Source organism: Neophocaena asiaeorientalis, unplaced genomic scaffold, assembly GCF_003031525.2.
Source record: "Neophocaena asiaeorientalis asiaeorientalis breed wild unplaced genomic scaffold, Neophocaena_asiaeorientalis_V1.1 scaffold26, whole genome shotgun sequence".
Taxonomy (NCBI): Eukaryota; Metazoa; Chordata; class Mammalia; order Artiodactyla; family Phocoenidae; genus Neophocaena; species Neophocaena asiaeorientalis.
The window spans coordinates 6,346,162-6,370,069 of NW_020173108.1; the positions used below are offsets into that span (position 1 = coordinate 6,346,162).

The following is a 23,908-nucleotide window of genomic DNA, read 5'->3' on the forward strand; positions in this document are numbered from 1 at the left end:
AGAGAGGTAGGATAGGGAGGGTGGGAGGGAGATGCAAGAGGGAGGAGATATGGGGATATGTGTATATGTATAGCTCATTCGCTTTGTTATAAAGCAGAAACTAACACACCATTGTAAAGCAATTATACGCCAATAAAAAGTTAAAAAAAAATTTACCATGGCTGCTGGGTAACATAACCAGTGTTCACATAATTCTGCCTTCATATTTCATTTCCCTGATGCTGTTCTGCTATGCCTTGGAATTATGAGGGAAGAAGAATTAGATGCTCATCTTCTGGTAGCTGATAGCTAGCTTCTGTTAGCTATTTGTTAATAATTGTCCACAGTACATCTTTCCCTCCTAACTCTGTTTAAATGACTGAACATGTAAGACTAGAATGGCCAGCTAATGAACATAGGGAAGTGGATCCCAGGAAGACCTGAAGAAGCCATGAGAAAAAAATGTGGGATCTCATTTGCAAGGAGAAAGGATGGATAAAAATTCCAAATAAAATAAGAATAGAGTAAAAGTTTTTTAAGGAATAATTATGTATCAGAAACCAGAAGCCAACTTTATATTAACTTGAATAGAGAAATAATAAGATTATTATCATTGCACTCATTAATATGGTTGGGTGCTTGCTGTCATCACTATTATTTAACTGTGTTTGGAGGTCCACTAATTCAGTTAGAAAGAAAATAAGTTGTTTAAATACTACACTATTTTCCAACTAGAAGGGAAGAGACCAAATAATTGTCATTTGTAAATTATATGGTTGTTTGCCTAGAAGAGCTGTAGAGAAGAGTCAAAACATATTTCAGGTAATGAGAGAATTGAGTAAGGTGGCTGGAGTTAAGGTACATTACAAAAATTAGTAGGTTTTCTCTAGTAGCAATAGCTACCATTTGGAAATGGAAGATGGGGTAGGAGGACCTGTTTACAATAACAGGACACTTTAAAATACCTGGAACATACCCACATGAAGAAAAATATAAAATTGCTAAAGGATGCAAAATGTGGCCTTAAAAATAGAGGAGCCTATGCTGCTGCCTGTATTGTATCTGGGGTATCTGGTTGAAGTGCCCCCTACATACCTGACCCCAGGGAATCGTGGAAGAGGGGCGGACCCAGTTGGTAAGGGTCATGCAGGGTATGGAGGGGTGGAGCGGTATGATCAGGCCACCCAAGATGGCTGTTGTCTTGCTCTCTGTACATCCCCTGCTCAACCAGTGCCTGCTTCACCTACACCCCATTCACATGACTGACCTTCCTGCAGGCTTGCCCCAGGCCCCAGCTGGTGATTGCTCTCATCAATGGGGCAGTGAGGGACTTCCCCCTCTGCTAGTTTCTGCTGACTTCCCTGGTAACTAATGAGCCCGCCTGAGGTAATTCTCCTTATAACTAGCAAATCTCCCCTTCCACCGGGAGGGAAACCCGCTGCCATGTCCTGCCCGCTGTCCACCGCACATGGTGGGGTGTCACTCCAGGACCTTGCTTCAGGTGTGTAAGATCCCCCAATCCATTAAACCACTGATGTCTCTGTTGCTGAAAAAAATAAATAAGGAAGCCTAGGTGAGAAGACTTTAATATCGTAAAAATGTCTTTCTTTAAAAAGTTGATATATAATACAATTCCAGTCATAACCTTAAATTTTTTTTGGAGCCCAGAAAAATGATTCTAAAGTTCGCAAAGTAAAAATTTGCAAAAATATTTAAGAAAATTATGAGTGAGGATTTACCTTACCATTTGTTAAAACTTACTGTAAAGGTGTTGTAGTGATCATAGTATGATAGCACAGGTATAGACGTAGGCAAATAGAACAGAATAGAGACTAGAAAAAGATATAAGAAAATATGGAATCTTTTAATGATAAAAGTTATAAATTTGGGGGGAAATGGTAAATAACTCAATAAACGCATAGGTATAACTAGGAACCTGTTTGGTAGAAGAGAAATTGAATTAGATCCCTAACTCACATCTTGTACATGAACAGTCATAGGTGGATTAAATATCTAAATGTAAAAAATAAACATAAATTAATAGAAAATATAGAACAAGAGAGATCTTAATTAAGAATGGAAACATAAGCAATAAAGGCAGGGTGGGAAACAGGATTTATTTCGTAAAAATTTAAAACATTCATCCTGCAGAAAATAAACTAAGGGAAAATATTTGTACACGTAAGGGAAGAAGGTTAATATCCCTGTACTATAAGAATTCCTACAAACAATAAGAAAAAGACAACGCTTTTTTTGTGTGTGTGTGGTATGTGGGCCTCTCACTGTTGTGGCCTCTCCCGCTGCGGAGCACAGGCTCAGCGGCCACGGCTCACGGGCCCAGCCGCTCCGCGGCATGTGGGATCTTCCCGGACCGGGGCACGAACCCATTTCCCCTGCATCGGCAGGCGGACTCTCAACCACTGCGCCAACAGGGAAGCCCGAGAACTCTTTTTTTATATGGGCAGAGGATGTAATCATTCAATTTATTGAAAAGAAAATGTAAATGACCAGTAAAACATACGAATGACTGGGGAACAATTTAGGGAAAGTTGAAACAAAATCCACTCTTGCCCATGCATGTGTTAGTCTCTAGCTATCTCTGTTAACAGTTTGGTTGTTTATTTATTTTCTCCATTATTTGTTCAACACATATTTGCACCTAGTATGGTGGTGCCTGCTCTCCTCTATGCCTAATTTTTCACTGTTAAAACAACTCTGATAAACATACTTATTCATATCCTGTAAACACACGCAACAGTTTCTCTAGGTCAAGAGTCAGTCTATTTCTTAAAGAGCTGTATGGTAAATATTTTAGACTTTGTGGCCATATGGTCTCTGTCGTAACTACTCAGCTCTGCCTTTGTAGCAAGAAGGTAACCATAGATGACAATATATAAGCAGATGGGCATGGCTGTGTTACAGTAAAACTTAATCCATAAATACAGATGGCTACCAAGCCCTAATTTGCTGACCTCTGCTCTAGGGTATATACCTAAAAGCGTAATTGCCGGTCATAAGGTATGAGTGTTTTGAATAGTGTGTGCCAAATTGCACTCAAAATGATTTTATCAGTTTACATTTCTCCTAGTCGTATGTGAGAATTCCCATTTCTTTTGCCTGATTTTTTCAGCAATTGTGAGTCACATTTTATAATTAACAGTCAATGGGCATTTGAAGCATTATCTTGTCATTTAGTTTGTACTTCCATGAGTGCTACTGAAGCTGATTATCTTTTCATGTATTTAGTAGATTTTCATTTTGTCATTTTCCCATATCCTTTGCCCATTTTCTATTATGTTAAATGTCTTATTCTTAAGTATTTGAGAGATATGTTTATATCCTCTAGATACCAATCTGTTATACATAATGTATATCACAACCCCTCCCTACCAAATATGTTACCTACTTTAGCTTCATGATAACAAAATTAATTTTTGTTATAAAGCTAAATTAATTGTATTGCCATATTTGTGCTTTCTTTGACCTATTTATACATCTTTTCCTATCCTTAAAGATACCCTCGTATTTTTTTCTAATAGTTTTAATGTTTTATTTTTACAATTAGGTCTTTAATTCATCTCACATTTGCTATTATATATGTTTTGGAGGTAGGACTCTAATTATATATACACACACACATATGATTTTTATATCAATGTATATATAATTATTTAATATATACAATATAATTTTGATTATTTAATAAATATATATTATTAATTATATAATATATAATTAATTATGTATACAAACATACATATACATAACACAGATATACACAGATCGATGCATATTTATGTTGTTAACTAAATTTCCCATTATCACTTCCTGGATGTGCCACTGTTTTCCCATGGATTGGTAATGCTGTCTCTGGCATCTGAGAAGTTTGTATTTGCTGGATATTTGTAGACTCAATTCTATTAGTCTGTTTTAGGTTCTCTGTCCCTGCACTGATAACCACATTTGTTTTATTTGCTATAGCTTTATTAATCTTGGTACCTAGTAGGGTGAGTCCTTCTTATTTTTGTTTGTAAAAATGTGTTTATATTCTGTTTTGTTACTCATCAAATTCAAGGAAAAGCCTTATGGGCTTTTGATCAGAATTATATTGAATTTATAATTAATTTGAGGAGAATTTATATCTTTACAATATAAAGATTGGTTCTTGGTTGAAAGGGTGACTCTGGAGCCAGTCCTCTGGGGTTCTAATTCCCTACCTGTCACTTACCAGCACTGTGATCTTGGGTAAACTCTGTCTCAGTTTTCCCATTGGTAAAATACAAATAATGATTCCCTGTAAAATGTGAGGATTAAATGAGTTAATATATGTAAAACACTTGGAATCCAACAAACAGAAAACACTCAGGAAATATTAGGTATTGTTATTAATTTTTTAATTACATTTATCTCCGTTCATTTAGGTCTTATTTTATGTCCTTCAAAAAAGTTTCATAATATTCTTCATAAAACTCTTACACATCCTTTTTTTTACATTTATTCCTAGATATCTTACAGTTTTTGTTGCATTGTGAATGGGATTTTCTTTAATTACATTACTAAATCTGATTTATGTGTCCAGCAGTCTTCCTGAACTTTCCTCAGTAGTTTAATAAGATTTTCTTGGATTTTCCATTCAAACTGTTTTTTTGTTGGCAAGTAATGACAATTTTGTCTTTTCCAGTCCTTTTTTTCTCTTTGTTTTAAATAAGAGCTCTAATACATCTTTGAATAAAAAGCAGTGATAATTTGTCTTCTTCATCTTCTCTTGGCTCTAAAAGGAATCCTTCTGAAATTTCACCATTAAGTATGTTGTTTACTCAAGGTTTTTGATACCATTTATCAAGTTAAGGAATTTACCTTCTATTCCTAATTTGTTGAGAGTTGTCCTGAATTCATATTGAACTATATTACTATATTATTTTTTTAAATCAGTTTTGCAAAAGTAATACCATCTCCATATGCCAGAACAAGTAAGCATTTTTTGTTACACATAATTTCATAAATATTCAAGATTGTCATATAGAGAATGGAAAGAAATACTACTGGCTTCTTCCATTTTCATGTTGAGTAACAGAAGCACAAAGGTTGTTGTGTCAGAAATCATCAAGGCACAGACTTGACTTCAGGATTTAGTCACCTAATAGCAATACAGAAATGTAGTTCTGTGGAGAGGAGTATTAGATATGATTTCCTTTTTCATCCTCTGAATATTAAAAATTTTGACTTAGGACCTTATTGGTGAAGGGGAGCTAGTTACATAGAGGAGAACAATAAAACATTACAAATCCACTAATTGTATGTAGTTTCATTGCTTGTGTAATGCCAGGAAGTATTTACCATCTGATGTAGAGGTGATCACTCATCTTTACAGTCTCTTTAGAAAGCTACCAAAAGCACAGGTATTTCTTCTTCAGCATGTTTTCATGATGAAAATTGGATGTGGTAAAATTTCTTAATTAAAGAATACTATTTACCTTAGGTTCACTATTTTCAGAATTATGATATAGGATCAGCACAGTTGTAGTTTACAAAGGAAGGAAAGTAGGGAGGGAGGGAGGAAGGAAGGATTCTTTTTTGGTGAGTGCAACTTTTTTGAGCTTTTCTGTGTTTGTTTATCATAACATTGGAAAATAGCAACCGTAAGCATTTTTACTATGGCAATAAAATTGTAAGAACATTGTATTTAAGCAAAATTAGATATGCTCAAAGGGTAAGTTTTGTATGTAAGTTTTATAGCTATATATACTTAAAGCTATTTGTTACTGTACTTTTATTATTTATCTATTGAGGTATACATGCTCAGAAATCTTTTATTGATGGGTGCATAATCATAAAAGTTTGGAAATGACTCCATCTAGCTTCTAATACTTTTTTCCCATTGAAACAATTACTCTTTTTTTTTTTTTTTTTTTTTTTTTTTTTGGGACCCCGGCAGTACTTGTTTTTAAAACATATACTTGAAAACACTTTTCCCACATTTTTTCAGTTCCACATTGTTTGATCTATACTTACTGCTTTGTGTTCACTTGAAGGTCTCAGGATATGGGCAGAGCAGTAGCTCTTACCATCATTATGATCTTAGTGTTGGGAATAAAAATAATGTTTAGCTGCAGTAGGTATTTGGGAAAGCTAAATCTGAAAGGTACCACTGACTTGTAATAAGAATAACTTTGGGTAAGATTATTCTTACTGTTTAAAGCCTGATGTTTATTAAAACAAATCAGCTGCTCTTTCCCTTTACAGGTATACCATGCTTTGTATAAATCCATTACACTGTACTGACACCTGGATTAATATAGAACATTAAATTCAGATGTAATTTTCTCTTTGTTGAAGTAGTTTTTGAGACTAGCTTTTAAATACCAATTTCACACTATATGCATCATACAATTTGATATATGACTTGTATTTTTATAGTTTTCCTAAGTAGATCTAGAGATCTGTTGTATAAAGTTAGATTTATTTAAAAAATTGAACTGATCCTAATATGTCATCAGTGTATGAATATATATACATATCTAATTCTTATATAAGAGTGGTTTGGTATAACCCCAAGCTGTTAAATGGTAACCATAGTACAGTTATTTAAACCAATGTTTTTAATAAAAATAGATCTAATTTGGTTACTTATTTTATTTTAGCGAAGAATAACCAGAATTCAACAAATAGAGAAGGACATACTTCGTATACGACAGCTTTTACAGTCCCAAGCAACAGAAACAGAGGTTAGTAAATTGTCTCTTTTGTTTGCAGACATAAATATAGGTAGTTATTCTAAGAAGAGGAAATAGGCATAATTAACGTGGCATCATTGAAATAGGTCCTCTAAAGAATTGAGACACTTAATAAGTTTATAAGTTTTTTCACTAAATTAAATAGATTTCAAAAACCTTTACTACTTTGGTTTCTTCATAACTTTAAGGCAGTTAAAGTTTATAGAGCCATAAACACAGATACCTTACTTCAGTTATCTGTTTTCATATAATCAGATAACTAACTTAATTTGGCTACTAACAATTTGTAAATAAGCTATCTCTTTGTTTGTAATCCATAGTAAGAATTGATCATACACATATATCTATGCTTACTCTACAAACTCCATTAAAATGACAGTAAAAGGATAAAATGAAAAATCACAAATACCAGGGGAGGTGACTCAATAAAATTTGGGGAGCTGGAAAGCAGGTAAACAAATTACTCTTCTAGCTTATGGTAGAGAGTTGATCCCTGAGTCAGCAGTAGGAAGTCAGGAAGCAACCCATTTCACACTGTGGAGTCCTACAAGATTCCAGAATTGGTTACACCTGGATGTGCTACCTCTGGATGTGGGGATTAAGAAAGAGGTTAAAAGCAAGAGGATGACTGAAAGTTTAAGAAGCCGGTGGAGCCTCCAGAACCTCTCTTCATTCTGCATGGCTAAGTGACTACTACTTTCCAGTCTCAGCAAAAGCTGAGAGATTTATTCTGGAAAAGGTAAAACAAAGGGTTTTTGGATAAGGGTAATCCTAGTATAGTTGAAGTTGGGAGGGAGGTATCATACTAAAAACTGAAATAAGTGAAAATTTCCTTACTGAATGCTGAAACCCTCATTGGCATCCAGCTTTATAATACAGGCAAGTTTCTAGAAGCAACTTCTCTAAGAAATGAGACTAACCCAGGAAGAGAGACCTAAAGGTACTGACACTGGAGGATTCCTCAATAAAACATCCCAGCTAGACCACCCTACTGGATGGCTACAGCTGACAGACTCCATCCTTTAGGCATAGAGCTTCATAGGCAGTCCATTCCTAAATATGGCTAGACAGCTAAAGACCACCAGAGATTTTAAGAAAGTTTCTAATAAAAAAGATTTAATGGAAATAAAGACTATGCAAGAAGAAGAAAACTTAAAGATAGAACTAACATTAATATTCTCAAGATAAAAGATAATTCATCCATAAAGTGAGAAAATGATGGTATACAAAAGGAACATTCAGAGAATTTAAAAAAGAGTTCTTGGGAATTAAAATTGTAATAGTAGAAATGAAAAACTCAACAGAAAGGTTAAAAGATAAATTTCTCAGAAAATAGCACAAAGGAATAATGCAATGGAAAATAGAAAAGATAAGAAAGTCAGAGAATTATTCTAGGAAGGTTCAATATCCAAATAAAAAGGGGGTTCCAGGAAGAGAATGGACAAACTAGAGGAAGGAAATCCTAAAAATAAATTAAAATTCCCCAGAACTGAAGGGCATAGTTTTCCAAATAAAATGGTCTCTCCAGTATCCAATGCCACAGATGAAAATCCCACACTAGGTACATCATAATGAAATTTCATCTCACTGAGAATAAAGAGAAAATCTTAAAACCTTGTAGAGAAGGAGAAGAAAACAAATTTCACACAAAGAAACAGGAATACAAATGTCTTTAGGTATATGAACAGCACACTAGAATCTGGGAAGTAGAGTAGCAATTTCTTAAAACTTCTGTAAGATTATTTTCAGCTATGTTCCCAAACCAGTTCTCTGACACCACTAGTTGTCCTACAGTTCAAATCAGTTCTGACACTACCCAGACTTAGCGTAGACCCTACATTTAAGGGTAAAGTCATTCACAAGACTGCCCTCACTTCAGGTACCAGGCAAGTTTCAGGTGTCCCAAACCATCTGCACTCTGCCCAGCTTGTTATAAATTCTACCCAAGTGGGTGTATTGCACTACAGTTCAGTTCTGACATTAACTACTTGGAGGGAGCCTAGACCTTACAGGTTAAGGGCAGAGCCCTTCACAAGACTACTCCCACTTCAGATGCCAAGCCTCCCATACTTCTGCAAATTTGGGGTGTCCTACAACAGCCTTAGGTTTGATAATTCACTTCAGTGACTCAGAAGTCAGTAAAAGTTCTACACTTATGATTACAGTTTTATTATAAAGGATGCAGATCAGGAACAGCCGAGTGAGACACATAAGGCAGGACCTAGAGAAGGTGAGGGTGGAGGATGCAGAGCTTCCGTGATCTCTCATGGAATCTGGACACATCACTCTCCCAGGACATCTTTGTGTTCACCAAGCAGGAAGCTGCATTGAGCTTCAGTGTCCAGAGTTTTTATTGGGGTTTCATTATGTAGGCATGCTTGATTAAACAAGCGGCTACATGATTGAACTCAGATTCCAGCACCCTTCCCATCCCTGGAAGTCAGTCTTGACTAGTTCAACCATCTAGTCACATGGTTGGCCTTTCAGGTGACCAGCACCCATCCTGAAGCTATCTAGGGATCCCCCATGGGTCACCTCATCTGCATGGCAAGCTCAAGAAATTCCAAGGGTTTTTGAAGCTCTGTGCAAAGAACAAAGGGACAAAGACCATATATATATATTTTTTATTATACCACACAAGCCTATAAATTTATCTCTAGTCAACTGCCTATTAAATTTGAGAGTAGAATGCATTTTCAGATAGTCAAAGTATCAAAAATATGTATTTCTCTATACTGTTTTCTGGAAGCTATTAGTGGATATAGTTAAAATGAGAAAGTAAAGCAAGAAAAATGAAGATTTGGGATCCATTTGGGATCCAAGACATAAAGAATACAATACAAGAGAAAGACATGAAAGACTCCCCAGAATGAAGATGAAGGGAGATTCTGAGACTAATGATAGAGAAAGTAACGAGTCCCTGTTGGTACAATTGAGAAGATTCTGGGAGAGATGAGTCTAAGAAGATGAAATCAGTAGACTACTTAATGTTTTTGAATTTATTGAAAGGAAAAGAAATTTACACAGTAGGAGAGAAACTGTGAGGGTGTCATAAGTACACAGAACACCAAATAAACAAAACAAAAAAAAGATACTCCATGGACAACGAGAAGTTGTAAAGGAAAGAATCATAGTATACTACCTGTCACTCATGACTATAATTTAATAGTCAAAATAATGCAAATAGGGAACAACTTATCTAACTATAAAATGTAAATTGGACAAATAGAGGAACAGGATGAGTGTGGTGTGTTAAGGGTGGAGTATTGATAAAAGAGAAATCAGTCCTCATCTTACATAATAGGAAATCAATAAATGAGGCATTAAACTAAGAAAAGCAGAACCTAGCAACACAAGCAGGTTATTTAGAGATAGAGAAGTGAGTTCAAAAAAAAAAAAAATCCTCTGAAGGAGATGAAACTGTTTGCCTTAAGATAGCAGGAAATGGGACAGAGCAAGCAAGTGTGAAAGACCACTGTTCATTGTCACAAGGCTTTAGAACTAATGATTATTTCAGCTGTGTGTAACTATGATAAAAATAAAACATAAAAGAGCCAAGGCCATCATTTAGAAGATATTTATACTTCCTCTATAATCTGGATTGGCTTAATAATTATACCTTGATAATGGTGATTAGTAAAGAACTTAAGAGGAGCTTAGAGAAAGAAACGTTGGTAGCAGTATATCCTAGGAAAAGTCATGTTTAATATACTATCAGTGAGTAACAAGAAGACCAAGCAGTGGAAGTATGGGGAAGGTACTATCTCAGTGGAACACAAATACTGTATATTTATACATGCTAGAAACTGAATGTTAGTGAGGCTTGTGCGTATTTGTCAGCTCTGCAGCTGAAATTTGGTTTTGATCACCATATAGAAGGATGGGGGTGTAAAAGACCATCCCCTCACCTATCTGTTTATAGCCAGCGAATTTGGGCACTTCTCACCTTGTTTATAGGTAAATAATAAGAAAACCTACATGGGTCTTAAGTGAACTATTGCTGAATAAGTCTTGGAGAAGCATGTGGGAGGCTCAGAGAAAATAAATTTTCAGGAAATTATTTGCTTCTTTAGTCAACTGCAGGAAGACCTGTCTCTGTGCAACAGGAGCAAAAGAAAAGCTGAATAAAAATCCCCATTGAACAATAAACAACAGAATTGTTGCTATGAAAAATTGGCTCAGTATTTGGGGACAGATTTGAGACACATCAATGGAAAGTTTCTAACATGCAGCCAGATTCAGACTCACATTCCAGATCATGAAAAAAGAAGAGACTGCCAAGAGTGAAACATCAGCATAGTGCTGTTTTCTAAATATAATTCCTAAAAACACAATGAAGCATTTACTGATATTTTTAAATGTTTATGATATACAAAGTAGCATGTACACTTTGATCCCATTTTTTAAAAGATATACACAAACTGTATCAGAAATAATATGAAAAGGCAGATAACCATTCTTAATACCTCCTAGTTTTTCTGGTTTGGCCAGTTGTTTTGTAACTTTTTTATACTAACGATGTCCAGTTTTTATAATGAGAGAAAACTTTTGTATACAAAACAAATTTGTCATGTCCTGTCATGGCCAGCACATATTTTCCACCTGTGGAAAATTTGATCAAATAATGAACAGTTCTGTTTTGAGCGAAAAACAGTGCAGGCCCATTTATACACAGGGAAGACAACTGTTTCTAATATTAAAAGTACAGGTTTTGAAAGTGTAGAGTCCTTTTTAAGACTATATTTGTCCATGCTTGTCTTTTTAAATATCTTTGGATTCAGTACATCTAAATTTGAAATATGTAGAAACATGTATTTGCTAAATAGGCAGTTTAAGTACAGTGCAATAGTCATATTGCTAACCTGGCTGTCCTAAGTCAATATAAACCAAATATTTGTAATATAAAGAATAAATGTCCTTTTTGCAATGTTGACTCTTAAGGACTTTAAAAAAAACCCCCAAAAAACAGTATCTCTTTGCTTCTTTTTCAGTGTCATTGGCATTACTCTATGTGGCATTCTGGTTATTATGACCCTTTTGGCTTTACAGTGTAGTTTATCTGTGTTTTGGTGGTGTTGTTTTTTTTTTTTAATATAGCAGGTTCTTATTAGTCATCAATTTATACACATCAGTGTATACATGTCAATCCCAATCGCCCAATTCATCACACCCCCACCCCCACCCCCTGCTGCTTTACCCCCTTGGTGTCCATATGTTTGTTCTCTACCTCTCTGTCTCTATTTCTGCCCTGCAAACCAGTTCATCTGTACAATTTTTCTAGGTTCCACATATATGCATTAATAATATATGATATTTGTTTTTTTCTTTCTGACTGACTTCACTCTGTATGACAGTCTCTAGATCCATCCACGTCTCTACAAATGACCCAATTTCGTTCCTTTTTATTGCTGAGTAATACTCCATTGTATATATGTACCACATCTTCTTTATCCATTCGTCTGTCGATGGGCATTTAGGTTGCTTCCATGACCTGTCTATTGTAAATAGTGCTGCAGTGAACATTGGGGTGCATGTGTCTTTCTGAATTATGGTTTTCTCTGGGTATATGTGCAGTAGTGGGATTGCTGGGTCATATGGTAATTCTCTTTTTAGTTTTTTAAGGAACCTCCATATTGTTCTCTATAGTGGCTGTATCAATTTACATTCCCACCAACAGTGCAAGAGGGTTCCCTTTTCTCCACACCCTCTCCAGCACTTGTTGTTCATAGACTTTCTGATGATGCCCATTCTAACTGGTGTGAGGTGATACCTCATTGTAGTTTTGTTTTGTTTTTGCGGTACGCGGGCCTCTCACTGTTGTGGCCTCTCTCGCCACGGAGCACAGGCTCCGGACACACAGGCTCAGCAGCCATGATTCACGGGCCCAGCCTCTCTGTGGCATGTGGGATCTTCCCGGACCAGGGCACGAACCCATGTCCCCTGCATAGGCAGGTGGACTCTCAACCACTGCACCACCAGGGAAGCCCTCATTGTAGTTTTGATTTGCATTTCTTTAATAATTAGTGATGTTGAGCAGCTTTTCATGTACTTCTTGGCCATCTGTATGTCTTCTTTGGAGAAATGTCTATTTAGGTCTTCTTTGGAGAAATGTCTATTTAGGTCTTCTGCCCATTTTTCAATTGGGTTTTTTTTTTTTTAAATATTGAGCTGTTTATATATTTTGGAGATTAATCCTTTGTCCATTGATTTGTTTGCAAATATTTTCTCCCACTCTGAGGGTTGTCTTTTTGTCTTGTTTATGGTTTCCTTTGCTGTGCAAAAGGTTTTGAGTTTCATTAGGTCCCATTTGTTTATTTTTATTTCCATTACTCTAGGAAGTGGATCAAAAAAGATCTTGCTGTGATTTATGTCAAAGAGTGTTCTTCCTATGTTTTCCTCTAAGAGTTTTATAGTGTCCGGTCTTACATTTAGGTCTCTAATCCATTTTGAGTTTATTTTTGTGTATGGTGTTAGGGAGTGTTCTAATTTTATTCTTTTACATGTAGCTGTCCGGTTTTCCCAGCACCACTTATTGAAGAGACTGTCTTTTCTCCATTGTATATCCTTGCCTCCTTTGCCATAGATGAATGTACCATAGGTGCATGGGTTTATCTCTGCATTTTCTATCTTGTTCCATTGATCTATATTTCTGTTTTTGTGCCAGTACCATATTGTCTTGATTACTGTAGCTTTGTAGTATAGTCTGAAGTCAGGGAGTCTGATTCCTCCAGCTCCATTTTTTTCCCTCAAGACTGCTTTGGCTATTCGGGGTCTTTTGTGTCTTCATAAAAATTTTAAGATTTTTTTGTTCTCATTTTGTAAAAAGTGCCATCGGTAATTTGATAGGGATTGCATTGAATCTGTAGATTGCTTTGGGTAGTATAGTCATTCTCACAATATTGATTCTTCTAATCCAAGAACATGGTATATCTCTCCACCTGTTTGTATCATCTTTAATTTCTTTCATCAGTGTCTTATAGTTTTCTGCATATAGGTCTTTTGTCTCCCTAGGTAGGTTTATTCCTAGGTATTTTCTTCTTTTTGTTTCAATGGTAAATGAGAGTGTTTCCTTTATTTCTCTTTCAGATTTTTCATCATTAGTGTATAGGAATGCAAGAGATTTCTGTGCATTAATTTTGTGTCCTGCAGCTTTACCAAATTCATTGATTAGCTCTAGTAGTTTTCTGGTAGCATCTTTAAGATTCTTTATGGATAGTATCACATCATCTGCAAACAGTGACAGCTTTAATTCTTCTTTTCCAATTTGTATTCCTTTTATTTTTCTTCTCTGATTGCTGTGGCTAGGACTTCTAAAACTATGTTGAATAATAGTGGTGAGAGTGGACATCCTTGTCTTGTTCCTGATCTTAGAGGAAATGCTTTCAGTTTTTCACCATTGAGAACGATGTTGGCTGTGGGTTTGTCTTATACGGCCTTCATTATGTTGAGGTAGGTTCCCTCTATGCCAACTTTCTGGAGAGTTTTTATCATAAATGGGTGTTGAATTTTGTCAGAAGCTTTTTCTGCATCTATTGAGATGATATGGTTTTTCTCCTTCAATTTGTTAACGTGGTGTATCACATTGATTGATTTGCATATATTGAAGAATCCTTGCATCCCTGGGATAAATCCCTTTGATCCACTTGATCATGGTGTATGATCTTTTTAATGTGTTGTTGGATTCTGTTTGCTAGTATTTTGTTGAGGATTTTTGCATCTATATTCATCAGTGATATTAGTCTGTAATTTTCTTTTTTTGTAGTATCTTTGGTTTTGGTATCAGTGTGATGGTGGCCTCATAGAATGAGTTTGGGAGTGTTCCTTCCTCTGCAATCTTTTGGAAGAGTTTGAGAAGGATGGGTGTTAGCTATTCTCTAAATGTTTGATAGAATTCACCTGTGAAGCCATCTGGTATTAGACTTTTGTTTGTTGGAAGCTTTCTAGTCACAGTTTCAATTTCATTACTTGTGATTGGTCTGTTCATATTTTCTACTTCTTTCTGGTTCAGTCTTGGAAGGTTATACCTTTCTAAGAATTTGTCCATTTCTTCCAGGTTGTCCATTTTATTGGCATAGAGTTGTCTGCAGTAGTCTCTTAGGAAAGACTCTCTGCACTTCCTGGACTTGGGTGGCTATTTCCTTTCCCATATTAGGAAAGTTTTCGACTATGATCTCTTTAAATATTTTTTCAGGTCCTTTCTCTCTCTCTTCTTCTGGGACCCCTACAATGCTAATGTTGTTATGTTTAATGTTGTCCCAGAGGTCTCTTAGGCTGTCTTCATTTATTTTCATTCCTTTTTCTTTATTGTGTTCCGTGGCAATGAATTCCACCGTTCTGTCTTCCAGGTCACTTATCTGCTTTTCTGCCTCAGTTATTCTGCTATTGATTCCTTCTAGTGTATTTTTCATTTCAATTATTGTATTGTTCATCTCTGTTTGTTTGTTCTTTAATTCTTCTAAATCTTTGTTAAACATTTCTGGCATCTTCTCGACTTTTGCCTCCATTCTTTTTCCGAGGTCCTGGATCATCTTCACTATCATCATTCTGAATTCTTTTTCTAGAAGGTTGCCTATCTCCACTTCATTTAGTTGTTTTTCTGGGGTTTTATCTTGTTCCTTCATCTGGTACATAGCCCTCTGCCTTGTCATCTTGTGTATCTTTCTGTGGATGTGCTTTTTGTTCCACAGGCTGCAGAATTGTAGTTCTTCTTGCTTCTGCTGTCTGGCCTCTGGTGGTTGAGGCTATCTAAGAGGCTTGTGCAGCTGTGTTTTTTCTTTTCCTTGATCGAACTTAACTACACTCTATTTTTTAAATTGTTTCTAAAGAGACAGCTTTTGTTTTTATTGAGCAGCACTGTGTTTGTTTTTTTTTTAATTTATTTATTTATTCATTTTTGGCTGCATTGGGTCTTTGTTGCTGCATGCGGGCTTTCTCTAGCTGCTGCGAGCAGGAGCTACTCTTTGTTGTGGTGCATCAGCTTCTCATTGCAGTGGCTTCTCTTGTTGTGGAGTACGGGGTCTAGGTGCACGGGCTTCAGTAGTTGTGGCTCGCAAGCTCTAGAGTGCAGGCTCAGTAGTTGTGGCTTGTGGGCTTAGTTCCGTGGCATGTGGGATCTTCCCGGATCAGGACTCGAACCCCTGTCCCCTGTGTTGACAGGTGGATTCTTTACCACTGTGCCACCAGAGAAGCCCTGTAATTTCTTTTTTGATATTTTATACTTTGAGTTTTTGCTTCTTTCTAGCTTATTTAGTTATAGTTAGTTTTTATTCCCATCATCTTTCTTTTTTTTTCTTTTCTTTTTTTTTTTTTTTTTTTTTTTTTTTTTGCAGTACGCGGGCTTCTCACAGCTGTGGCCTCTCCTGTTTTGGAGCACAGGCTCCGGACGCACAGGCTCAGTGGCCATAGCTCACAGGCCCAGCCCCTCCGCAGCATGTGGGATCCTCCTGGACCGGGGCACGAACCCGTGTCCCCTGCATTGGCAGGCGGACTCTCAACCACTGCGCCACCAGGGAAGCCCCCCCACATGTTTCTTATATTCTGATTATTGCTATTTGGCTGCATCAGCAGGGTTTTTTTTTTCTATTTCTAAATCAATATTCACATTTTTTCTATTTGATTGACTCCTTTATGTGTATGAAATAGCCCTCCTTAATTCCATTTAATGCTCTTCACCTTGAATTTTATTTTGTTTGCTATTAGTATTACTGCACTGGCCTTCTTTCTGTCATCATTTGCTTGGTGTAACATATTCCCTGTCTGTATATTTCCAAATTTTACCAACTTTCTGGCCTCTGAAAATTCCTTTAAAAAATTGTCATTTGTTAATAACAGTTCTCATTTTCCAGCACAATTATAAGGTTATTGCAGGTTGGGGGCTTGTTTGTGTTTTTTGTATTCAAATTTTTATTTAGATCATTGGATTTGGGGCTGACTGTCTACCACTGTGACCTAATCTAATTCTTGTTTCTTTTTGTTATAATAATGGTCATATCATTTATAGTCTAAAATGTTTACATTTATTCAGTGAATGAAAACTAAAAGAAGGTGCTATGTCTTATTCGAGAAAGAAAACTCTAATTTTGCTGTTTCATGTTTCTTTATTCCATTATTATCATTTTTCTAATATAGATCAGAGAGAGAAGCTTGAAAATAGAGAAAACTGGGAATCAGATACTCATAAATTAGGTCACATACAGTGTAGACAAGAAAAGAAAAGATGTCTGCTAAATAATTTCTCTACCATGAAGCATCTTATTTTATTTTATTTTTTTTTCGGTATGGGGGCCTCTCACTGTTGTGGCTTCTCCCGTTGCGGAGCACAGGCTCCGGACGCGCAGGCTCAGTGGCCATGGCTCACGGGCCTAGCCGCTCCGCGGCATGTGGGATCCTCCCGGACCGGGGCACAAACCCATGTCCCCTGCATCAGCAGGTGGACTCTCTACCACTGCGCCACCAGGGAAGCCCCTGAAGCATCTTATAACACTGTCTTTGCCCTGCCTGCTGACAACTCTGGGTTAGGGTCTAGATGTGGAACATAATTCAGATGATGTAATTATTACACATGGTTCAAATCTCAAAAGTTCCAAAAGGATATGTGAGGCAACCAGTGCTGCCACTTTCTTATGTATCATTTCAGACAGGTTGTTTACTGGCAAACTCGTACATTTGGGGGTGGGGGGTGCTCAGAAGGGTGCAAACTGTGAGGTAAATTATGGCATGGTTTAACAATCTCTAGAAAATAGCCAGTGAGAAATATTTATTAAAATCCCATGCAGAGTACTCTTACAACCCATTAATAAGGAGACAACCGCACTTACAAATGAGCAAAAGATTTGAATACACGTTTCACCAGAAAAATATATAGGAATGGCTAATAAACACATGGAAATATGCTCAACATCATTAGTCACTAGGGAAATGCAAGTTAAAACCACAATGAGATACCACTTCACACTCGTTAGGGTGGCTGTAATCATAAAGAAAACAGTAAGCATTGGCAGAGTTATGGATAAATAGAAGCCGTCATACATTGCTGCTGAGAATCTAAAATGGTTTGGCCACTTGAAAAGTGTGGCAGTCACCTGAAGTATTAAACGTACAATTATCGTATGACACAGCAATTCCACTTCTGGGTATCTATCTAAGAGAAATGGAAACATGTCCACACAGAGACTTTCACTTGAATGTTCATGGCAGTATTATTCACAATAGCCCAAAAGTAGAAAAATGCAAATGTGTATCAATTGGTGAATTAATAAACAAAATATGGTATACCCTTACAATGGAATACTGTTTGGCAATAAAAAGGAACAAATTGATGACACATACTCTAACAGAGATGAACCTCAAAAACATTTTACTAAATAAAAGTAGCTAGACACATAAGTCCACATATTCCGCTTATAATTAATGTACAGAAAAGACAAATTCATAAAGACAAAGTAGATTTATAGTTACCTGAGGCTGTGGGTGGGAATTGGGATTAACTATAAAGGGTTCTTTTAGAACACAAGGGATCTTTTTAGAGTGATGAAAATGTTCTAAAACTGGAGTATTGTGATGCTTGGTAAGTTTATTAAAAATCATTGAGCCGTACACTTAAAGTGGGCCAATTTTGAGATATGTAAATACCTCAACAAAATTGTTTTGTTTGTTTTTTTAATTTTTTTAGTCCTAGGATAGAAAACTGGGGAAGGTGTCCAGCAACTATGGGAATAAGGAAACTAGATAGGATTATTCTTTCAAAGGAATCAGAAACAATCTCTTTGTTCTCAGTGTTAGCAGTAATTTTAGATGGTGATCAAAGAACACAGACAGGCCTGTAGCCTAGGATCAATGAAAGAATAAAGGGAAGTAAATAAGTAAAGAAAATTAAAGATAGTAAGTGTTAAATATTACTTTGTGCTCTAGAGTCAGACTGCTTGGGTTGTGATCCCAGCTCTGGCTCTGCCATTTACTAGGTATGTGACCTAAAGCCAGCTACTTATCATCTGTGCCTCCTCAGTTTCTTCATCTGTAAAATGGGGCTAATAATAGTACGTGCTTCATAGAGTTGATGTAAGGATTAAATAAATCAATAGATGCCAAGTGATCAGTGCATAACAAACATTAGATTTTTTTTTAACATTATTATTTTCATCATTATCACCATCATCAGTTGGGCCTGGCAGTCCTGCAGGCCTACTGTGTTTCTCTGGATCCACCCTTCTCTCTCTACTGGAAATGACTATTTCTGATGTCTACTAATCTTCGTCCTTCTAATAATTTCATCTCCTCCTTCACAGAGAAAACAGTAGCTATCGTCAGAGCTCTCTCTCCTTCCTACCAGGAAGCATTCTGCCTTCCTTCCTGTGCTTTGGATTTTCAGTTCCTGCCTTCTCAGGAACTTTGTACTCTTACCTCGTTTCTCTCACATATTTATCTTCTTTCTCTTCTGTAGCATCTTTTCATTGGAATTTAAACATGCTCAAGTCTTATCTTTAAAAATAGAAAATGAACCTTCCTCAATTCCACCTCTCCCTGCAACTGTTCTTCATCTGTCCCCTTCCCGTCCTCATTGTCTTTTCCTAATCTTCACTCCAAAGGTGTTTCTAGACTCCAAGTCTGTATTTCCTCCCCACCATTCACACACACCAGTCTAGTCTCTATTCTCATAGTTTCACTGAAATGGATCATTGATAACTTCCATATTGCCAATTAAATTGACGTTTTCAGTCTTCATCTTGATATTTTCCACATTACTGAACACTGTTGCTTGAAATATTACACTCTTGGCATCTTTTTTGGTTCATACGCATTCCTTAAGACAAATTTCTCTTTTCTCTTTATTTTCTCTCCCTCCCTGAGACCATCTTATTTATACTTAGGGCTTCACTCACCAGCTATATGCTTTTGGCTCTCAAATTCATTTTTCTAGCCCTGAGCTCCAGACTCCTAAATCTGAGTACCTGCTCTGCATCTCTACTTAGTTGTCTTAAAGGCATTTTAAATCCAACATATCCAAAGCATAATTTATGATCTTCTCCTCCTAAGTCCTCCTTATGAGCCCCACATCCTCCAAAATACCCTCATTCTCCTTTAGTATTACCTATCTCTGTGAATGGTACCATCATTATTCAGTCGTGTGAGCTAAGGAACACAGGAGTAATTCTTGACACCAGACCTCTTCCTCCACTCACCATATCCAATCTATCATGCAGTCTTTCAGATTTACCTCTGTCTCCACTGCCTTTATCTCCATCACTGCTTCCCTAGGTGTAAAGTACCATTATCTAATACCTACTTTAATACATAGTCTCCAAACTTGTCTCTTCTCTTTCCTACCTACTTAGACCATTTTAAATTTGACTTTAAAAAATCAAAATACATGCACCTTTTCCCATTAGTATTACTGGTATTAGTTATGTGAGGGCAAGAGTGCCATCTGAGAATCACACTAAATTCAGTAAAATCAGTAAGTTTTTTGTTTTTGTTTTTATCATCTTTCTGTTCTACTCTTCACACTGTAGTTCTTTGATGTTCTAGAGCAAGCCATGTTTCCTCCCAGCCCAGGTTCTTTGCATATGGTCTTCTGTTTACCTAAAACCTTCACCTTCTATCCCCATCCCATTTCCTAGAACTCCTGTTTGTATTTAGATGTCAGTTCAGACAACGCTTCCTAAGGGAGCTCTTCCCCCCAAGTCCCCACAACGTATGGCATCCCTCTGGTGTATATCCTTACAGCGCCCTGTACCCTTCCTCAGAGTACTTGTCAAAGTTTTAACTCTATTGTCATTTCTCTCATTATTTGATAGTATCCTTGACTAGACTGAAGCTTGAAGAGTGCGTTGAGCAGTGTCTGGTTTTGCCAATGCTGTATTCCCCAGCACCTAGTGAAAGTAACCAACATGGCAGATACTCAGTACTCTTATATTGACGTCTTCAATTATGTTAGTGTCAAATCTTGGTGGATTTAGTGGGTTTTGTTTTGTTTTGTTTTGTTTTGCGGTACGCGGGCCTCTCACTGTTGTGGCCTCTTCCGTTGTGGAGCACAGGCTCCGGACACGCAGGCTCAGCGGCCATGGCTCACGGGCCTAGCTGCTCCGCGGCATGTGGGATCTTCCCGGACCGGAGCACAAACCTGTGTCCCCTGCATTGGCAGGCGGACTCTCAACCACTGTGCCACCAGGGAAGCCCGATTTAGTGGTTTTTGATTCATTTTGTCTCTAGATTGATTTTGTATTCTCTACTTTTGTTGATTTTGTTGAGTTTCGTAGTGTAATTTTCCCATGGTGATATTTTTTCTTCTGTTTCTGAATTACTGAGACTACCTCTCTTTTGCCTATATATAACTTACACTAGTTTATTGATGGAAATATTGGTAAATTATTAAGTCACATCTTAAATGGTCTAGGAAAGCTTTATGTTTAAAGAAATTTTAGCGGAAGCCATTTTGCAATACAGTTTTCCACTATTATGTCAAATTTCTTAAAGTGTAATTTTTATTTTTGGTTATCATTTTCCTAGGGCAGGCACATTTGTGATTGTTTCTATAAAAGGTAATGGAAAAATTATTTTATTTCTTTGATTCTGCAGTGATATTTTTTTCAAAGTGACTGCTTTATACTGGATATAATCTCTCTTGAAATGACTGCTTTTACTGGATATAATCTGTCACTTTCATTTTACATAGCAGATGGTGGCTACATTAGAAAAGGTTTTTGGTTTTTTTCAGATCAGAATCTTAAGAATTTATCTGTTGGTTTCATATGACTTTTATTAGCAGAAGATGTATTTATATATTCTGTGTATAAACATAGTTATACAGAAGGTGTTTCTAAGCTTAGGTTAATAGTTTAACTTACATTTGCAGCTCTAGTAAACGCCAGAGCCATGTGACCTTGCGGAAAAGACAGTTATTTGTTCTAGTTGGGTTATATCCCTGATAGTGATGTGAGCACAGCTGGTGGAGGATGGTGTTTCTGTGAGTCTCAGAAAATCCTTTGTCTTGTGTGGCTCTAATGCTCGAGGGACACACTTCACTTTCCTTTTACCGAAATAGTCGACAGTCAACCCTGCTGGAGCTGATGAAGTATAAAGTGCAGTTCCATGCTTTTGTAAACCTGTATAATTGAGGCATTCAAAGCTTTAAAGCAAGAACGAAGGAAAGCTCTGGGCTAAGAAAGCATACACCATTTTTGTATGTAATGATGTTAACTCCGTATTAACAGAGGTCATCTCAGAGCAAGCATGAAGCCGGCTCACATGAAGCTGAGCGACAGAATGAAAGTCAAGGAGTGGCAGAAATCAACATGGCAACTTCGGGTAGTGGTCAGGTAAATAAATTATTTTCTTAATTTTTTTTACAATTAACTATTTAAAAAGGAATACAGAGTGAGATGATTCTCAGAAAGATCTATAAATCTTATCTACTTTCTTAGTCTTGAATGGATATCTCCAGAAGAATTCGGTACCAAAATTCTATGTCGTTTTTCTTTATTATATCTAACAATAATGCTTTCAAAATTTCTAAGTATATTTTATAGCTCTGAATTGTGTGTCTCTGTTTTAGCCTGAAGTGATTTGCGTGAGAAGAATTTTTTTGAAAAATAAATACCAAGCTGCATTTTGGTCATATGTGATTTGACCTAGTTATTATTGCTTGTATTTGAATAGGTTTGCTCTTTTCTCTGTGGCATTCTTTGCAAAGACATTTTTATGTTTTTAAAAAATGGCCATAAGAACTTATAGTTCTTGTTTTATGTTGCACTTCAAGGTTACATAAATCTATAAATTTAAATCCTATCACTGAAAAAGATGATTCTAATGCTCATACAGAGTAGAAACATAGCCTAATGATGTTTACTATTGTCATCTTTAGCAAAATTATGGACGTCAATTTTTTTTTTTTAATGTAGAACTATTATCTTGTTATGTTGCCATCAGTCTTCTATTAGAGTTTTATTGGAATGCATCCTACTATGACAGTATTTTTCTTTGGAGTGTTCTGTATTCTCCACATTTTTTCAATGAATATTTTATGTTGTAAATGAATCATTTTTTTAAATACAATTTCACTAAGTTAATTTTAAGGAAATTTTCTTACTGTTGATAGAAAATATTCCCTTAGTGTCTGTAGGTTACTTTTAATGATACTATTTATTTTAAAAGAGCCTGCTTCTATTAGTTCATTGAAATTTAAAGCTTAAAATGTCTCATACTTGAGTACTTAAATTCATTTTACTGAGTTAAAACAAAAAGATACTTCATTTTAATATTACTGGTGAGCACTGTAGTGGAGAAAACTCTATAGATGGTAAATTAGGGAAATTATATTTAAATAGCACATTTGGGTTATTTCTTTGTGTATTGTTTAGGGAATTCTTTGGGAACAATATGTGTTCCTACACATACGTAAGAAGAAGAAAAGTTCTGTCTTTTTGATAGAAAAAAAAATTGTTTGCTTAGGATTAGACCCACTATTAGTGCTTTGGGTCGTATTCCAATTATTATATACTTTAACGCCTCACCTATCCAATAAGCTGGATATTCATTAAAAAAAGAGATCGAATCCCTATCACACTTCTTACGTCAAAATTAATTCTAAGTAGATTAGATTTGATGTCAAAAATGAAAACTATTAAAAATACTAAAAGATAAGAAGAAAATGAGGGTAGAATTTTTATAATCATGAAGCGGGTAGGAAACCATAAGAGAAAGGAACAGTAGGTTTTATATAAAAATGTAAAACTTCAATATGCCATAAAATCATAGCAAAGTTACAAGATCAAATTAATGATGCTACAGCTACTCCCAGATCCTAATGTAAGATGAGTGGTATACATCTGTGGGACTGTGATTCAGTTATGCCAAGATTCTTTTAACCTTTCTTAGTAGGATCTACCCATATGACAGCCGCTTGGGGTTTGTTCATTTGCTTTGTTTTATTATTTGCTCCAGAGACAAAAACCATTGACACTAATTAAAACTGAAAATAATCTTTTTGACTCTCAGGGTCACAGTAGCATGATCTATCAAAGCTCCTGTCCTGGTGCCCTTATCTCTACCACTTTGTGGAAATTCATTCTACCTCACCTGGTTTCCTGCCCACATCCACTCTGCCGGAATGATCTTTACATGAGTAAATCACCCTCTTTGAAAAATCCTTTGTTGGCGTCCCTTGGTTCTTAGAATAAGATAACCCTTTATTATGACCT

General features: G+C 36.2%; 1 protein-coding gene across 4 annotated transcripts in view; it reads left to right on the top strand.

Annotated features, from left to right (window-relative positions):
• Window positions 1-23,908, top strand: part of APC (APC regulator of Wnt signaling pathway) — a 131,638-nt gene that overhangs the window by 72,306 nt on the left and 35,424 nt on the right. For all 4 annotated transcript variants that reach the window (XM_024743328.1, XM_024743329.1, XM_024743330.1 and 1 more), the window contains exons 7-8: window positions 6,621-6,704; window positions 21,923-22,027. In XM_024743328.1, the coding sequence (XP_024599096.1) occupies window positions 6,621-6,704; window positions 21,923-22,027 (189 nt within the window). The remainder of the gene's footprint in view (window positions 1-6,620; window positions 6,705-21,922; window positions 22,028-23,908) is intronic.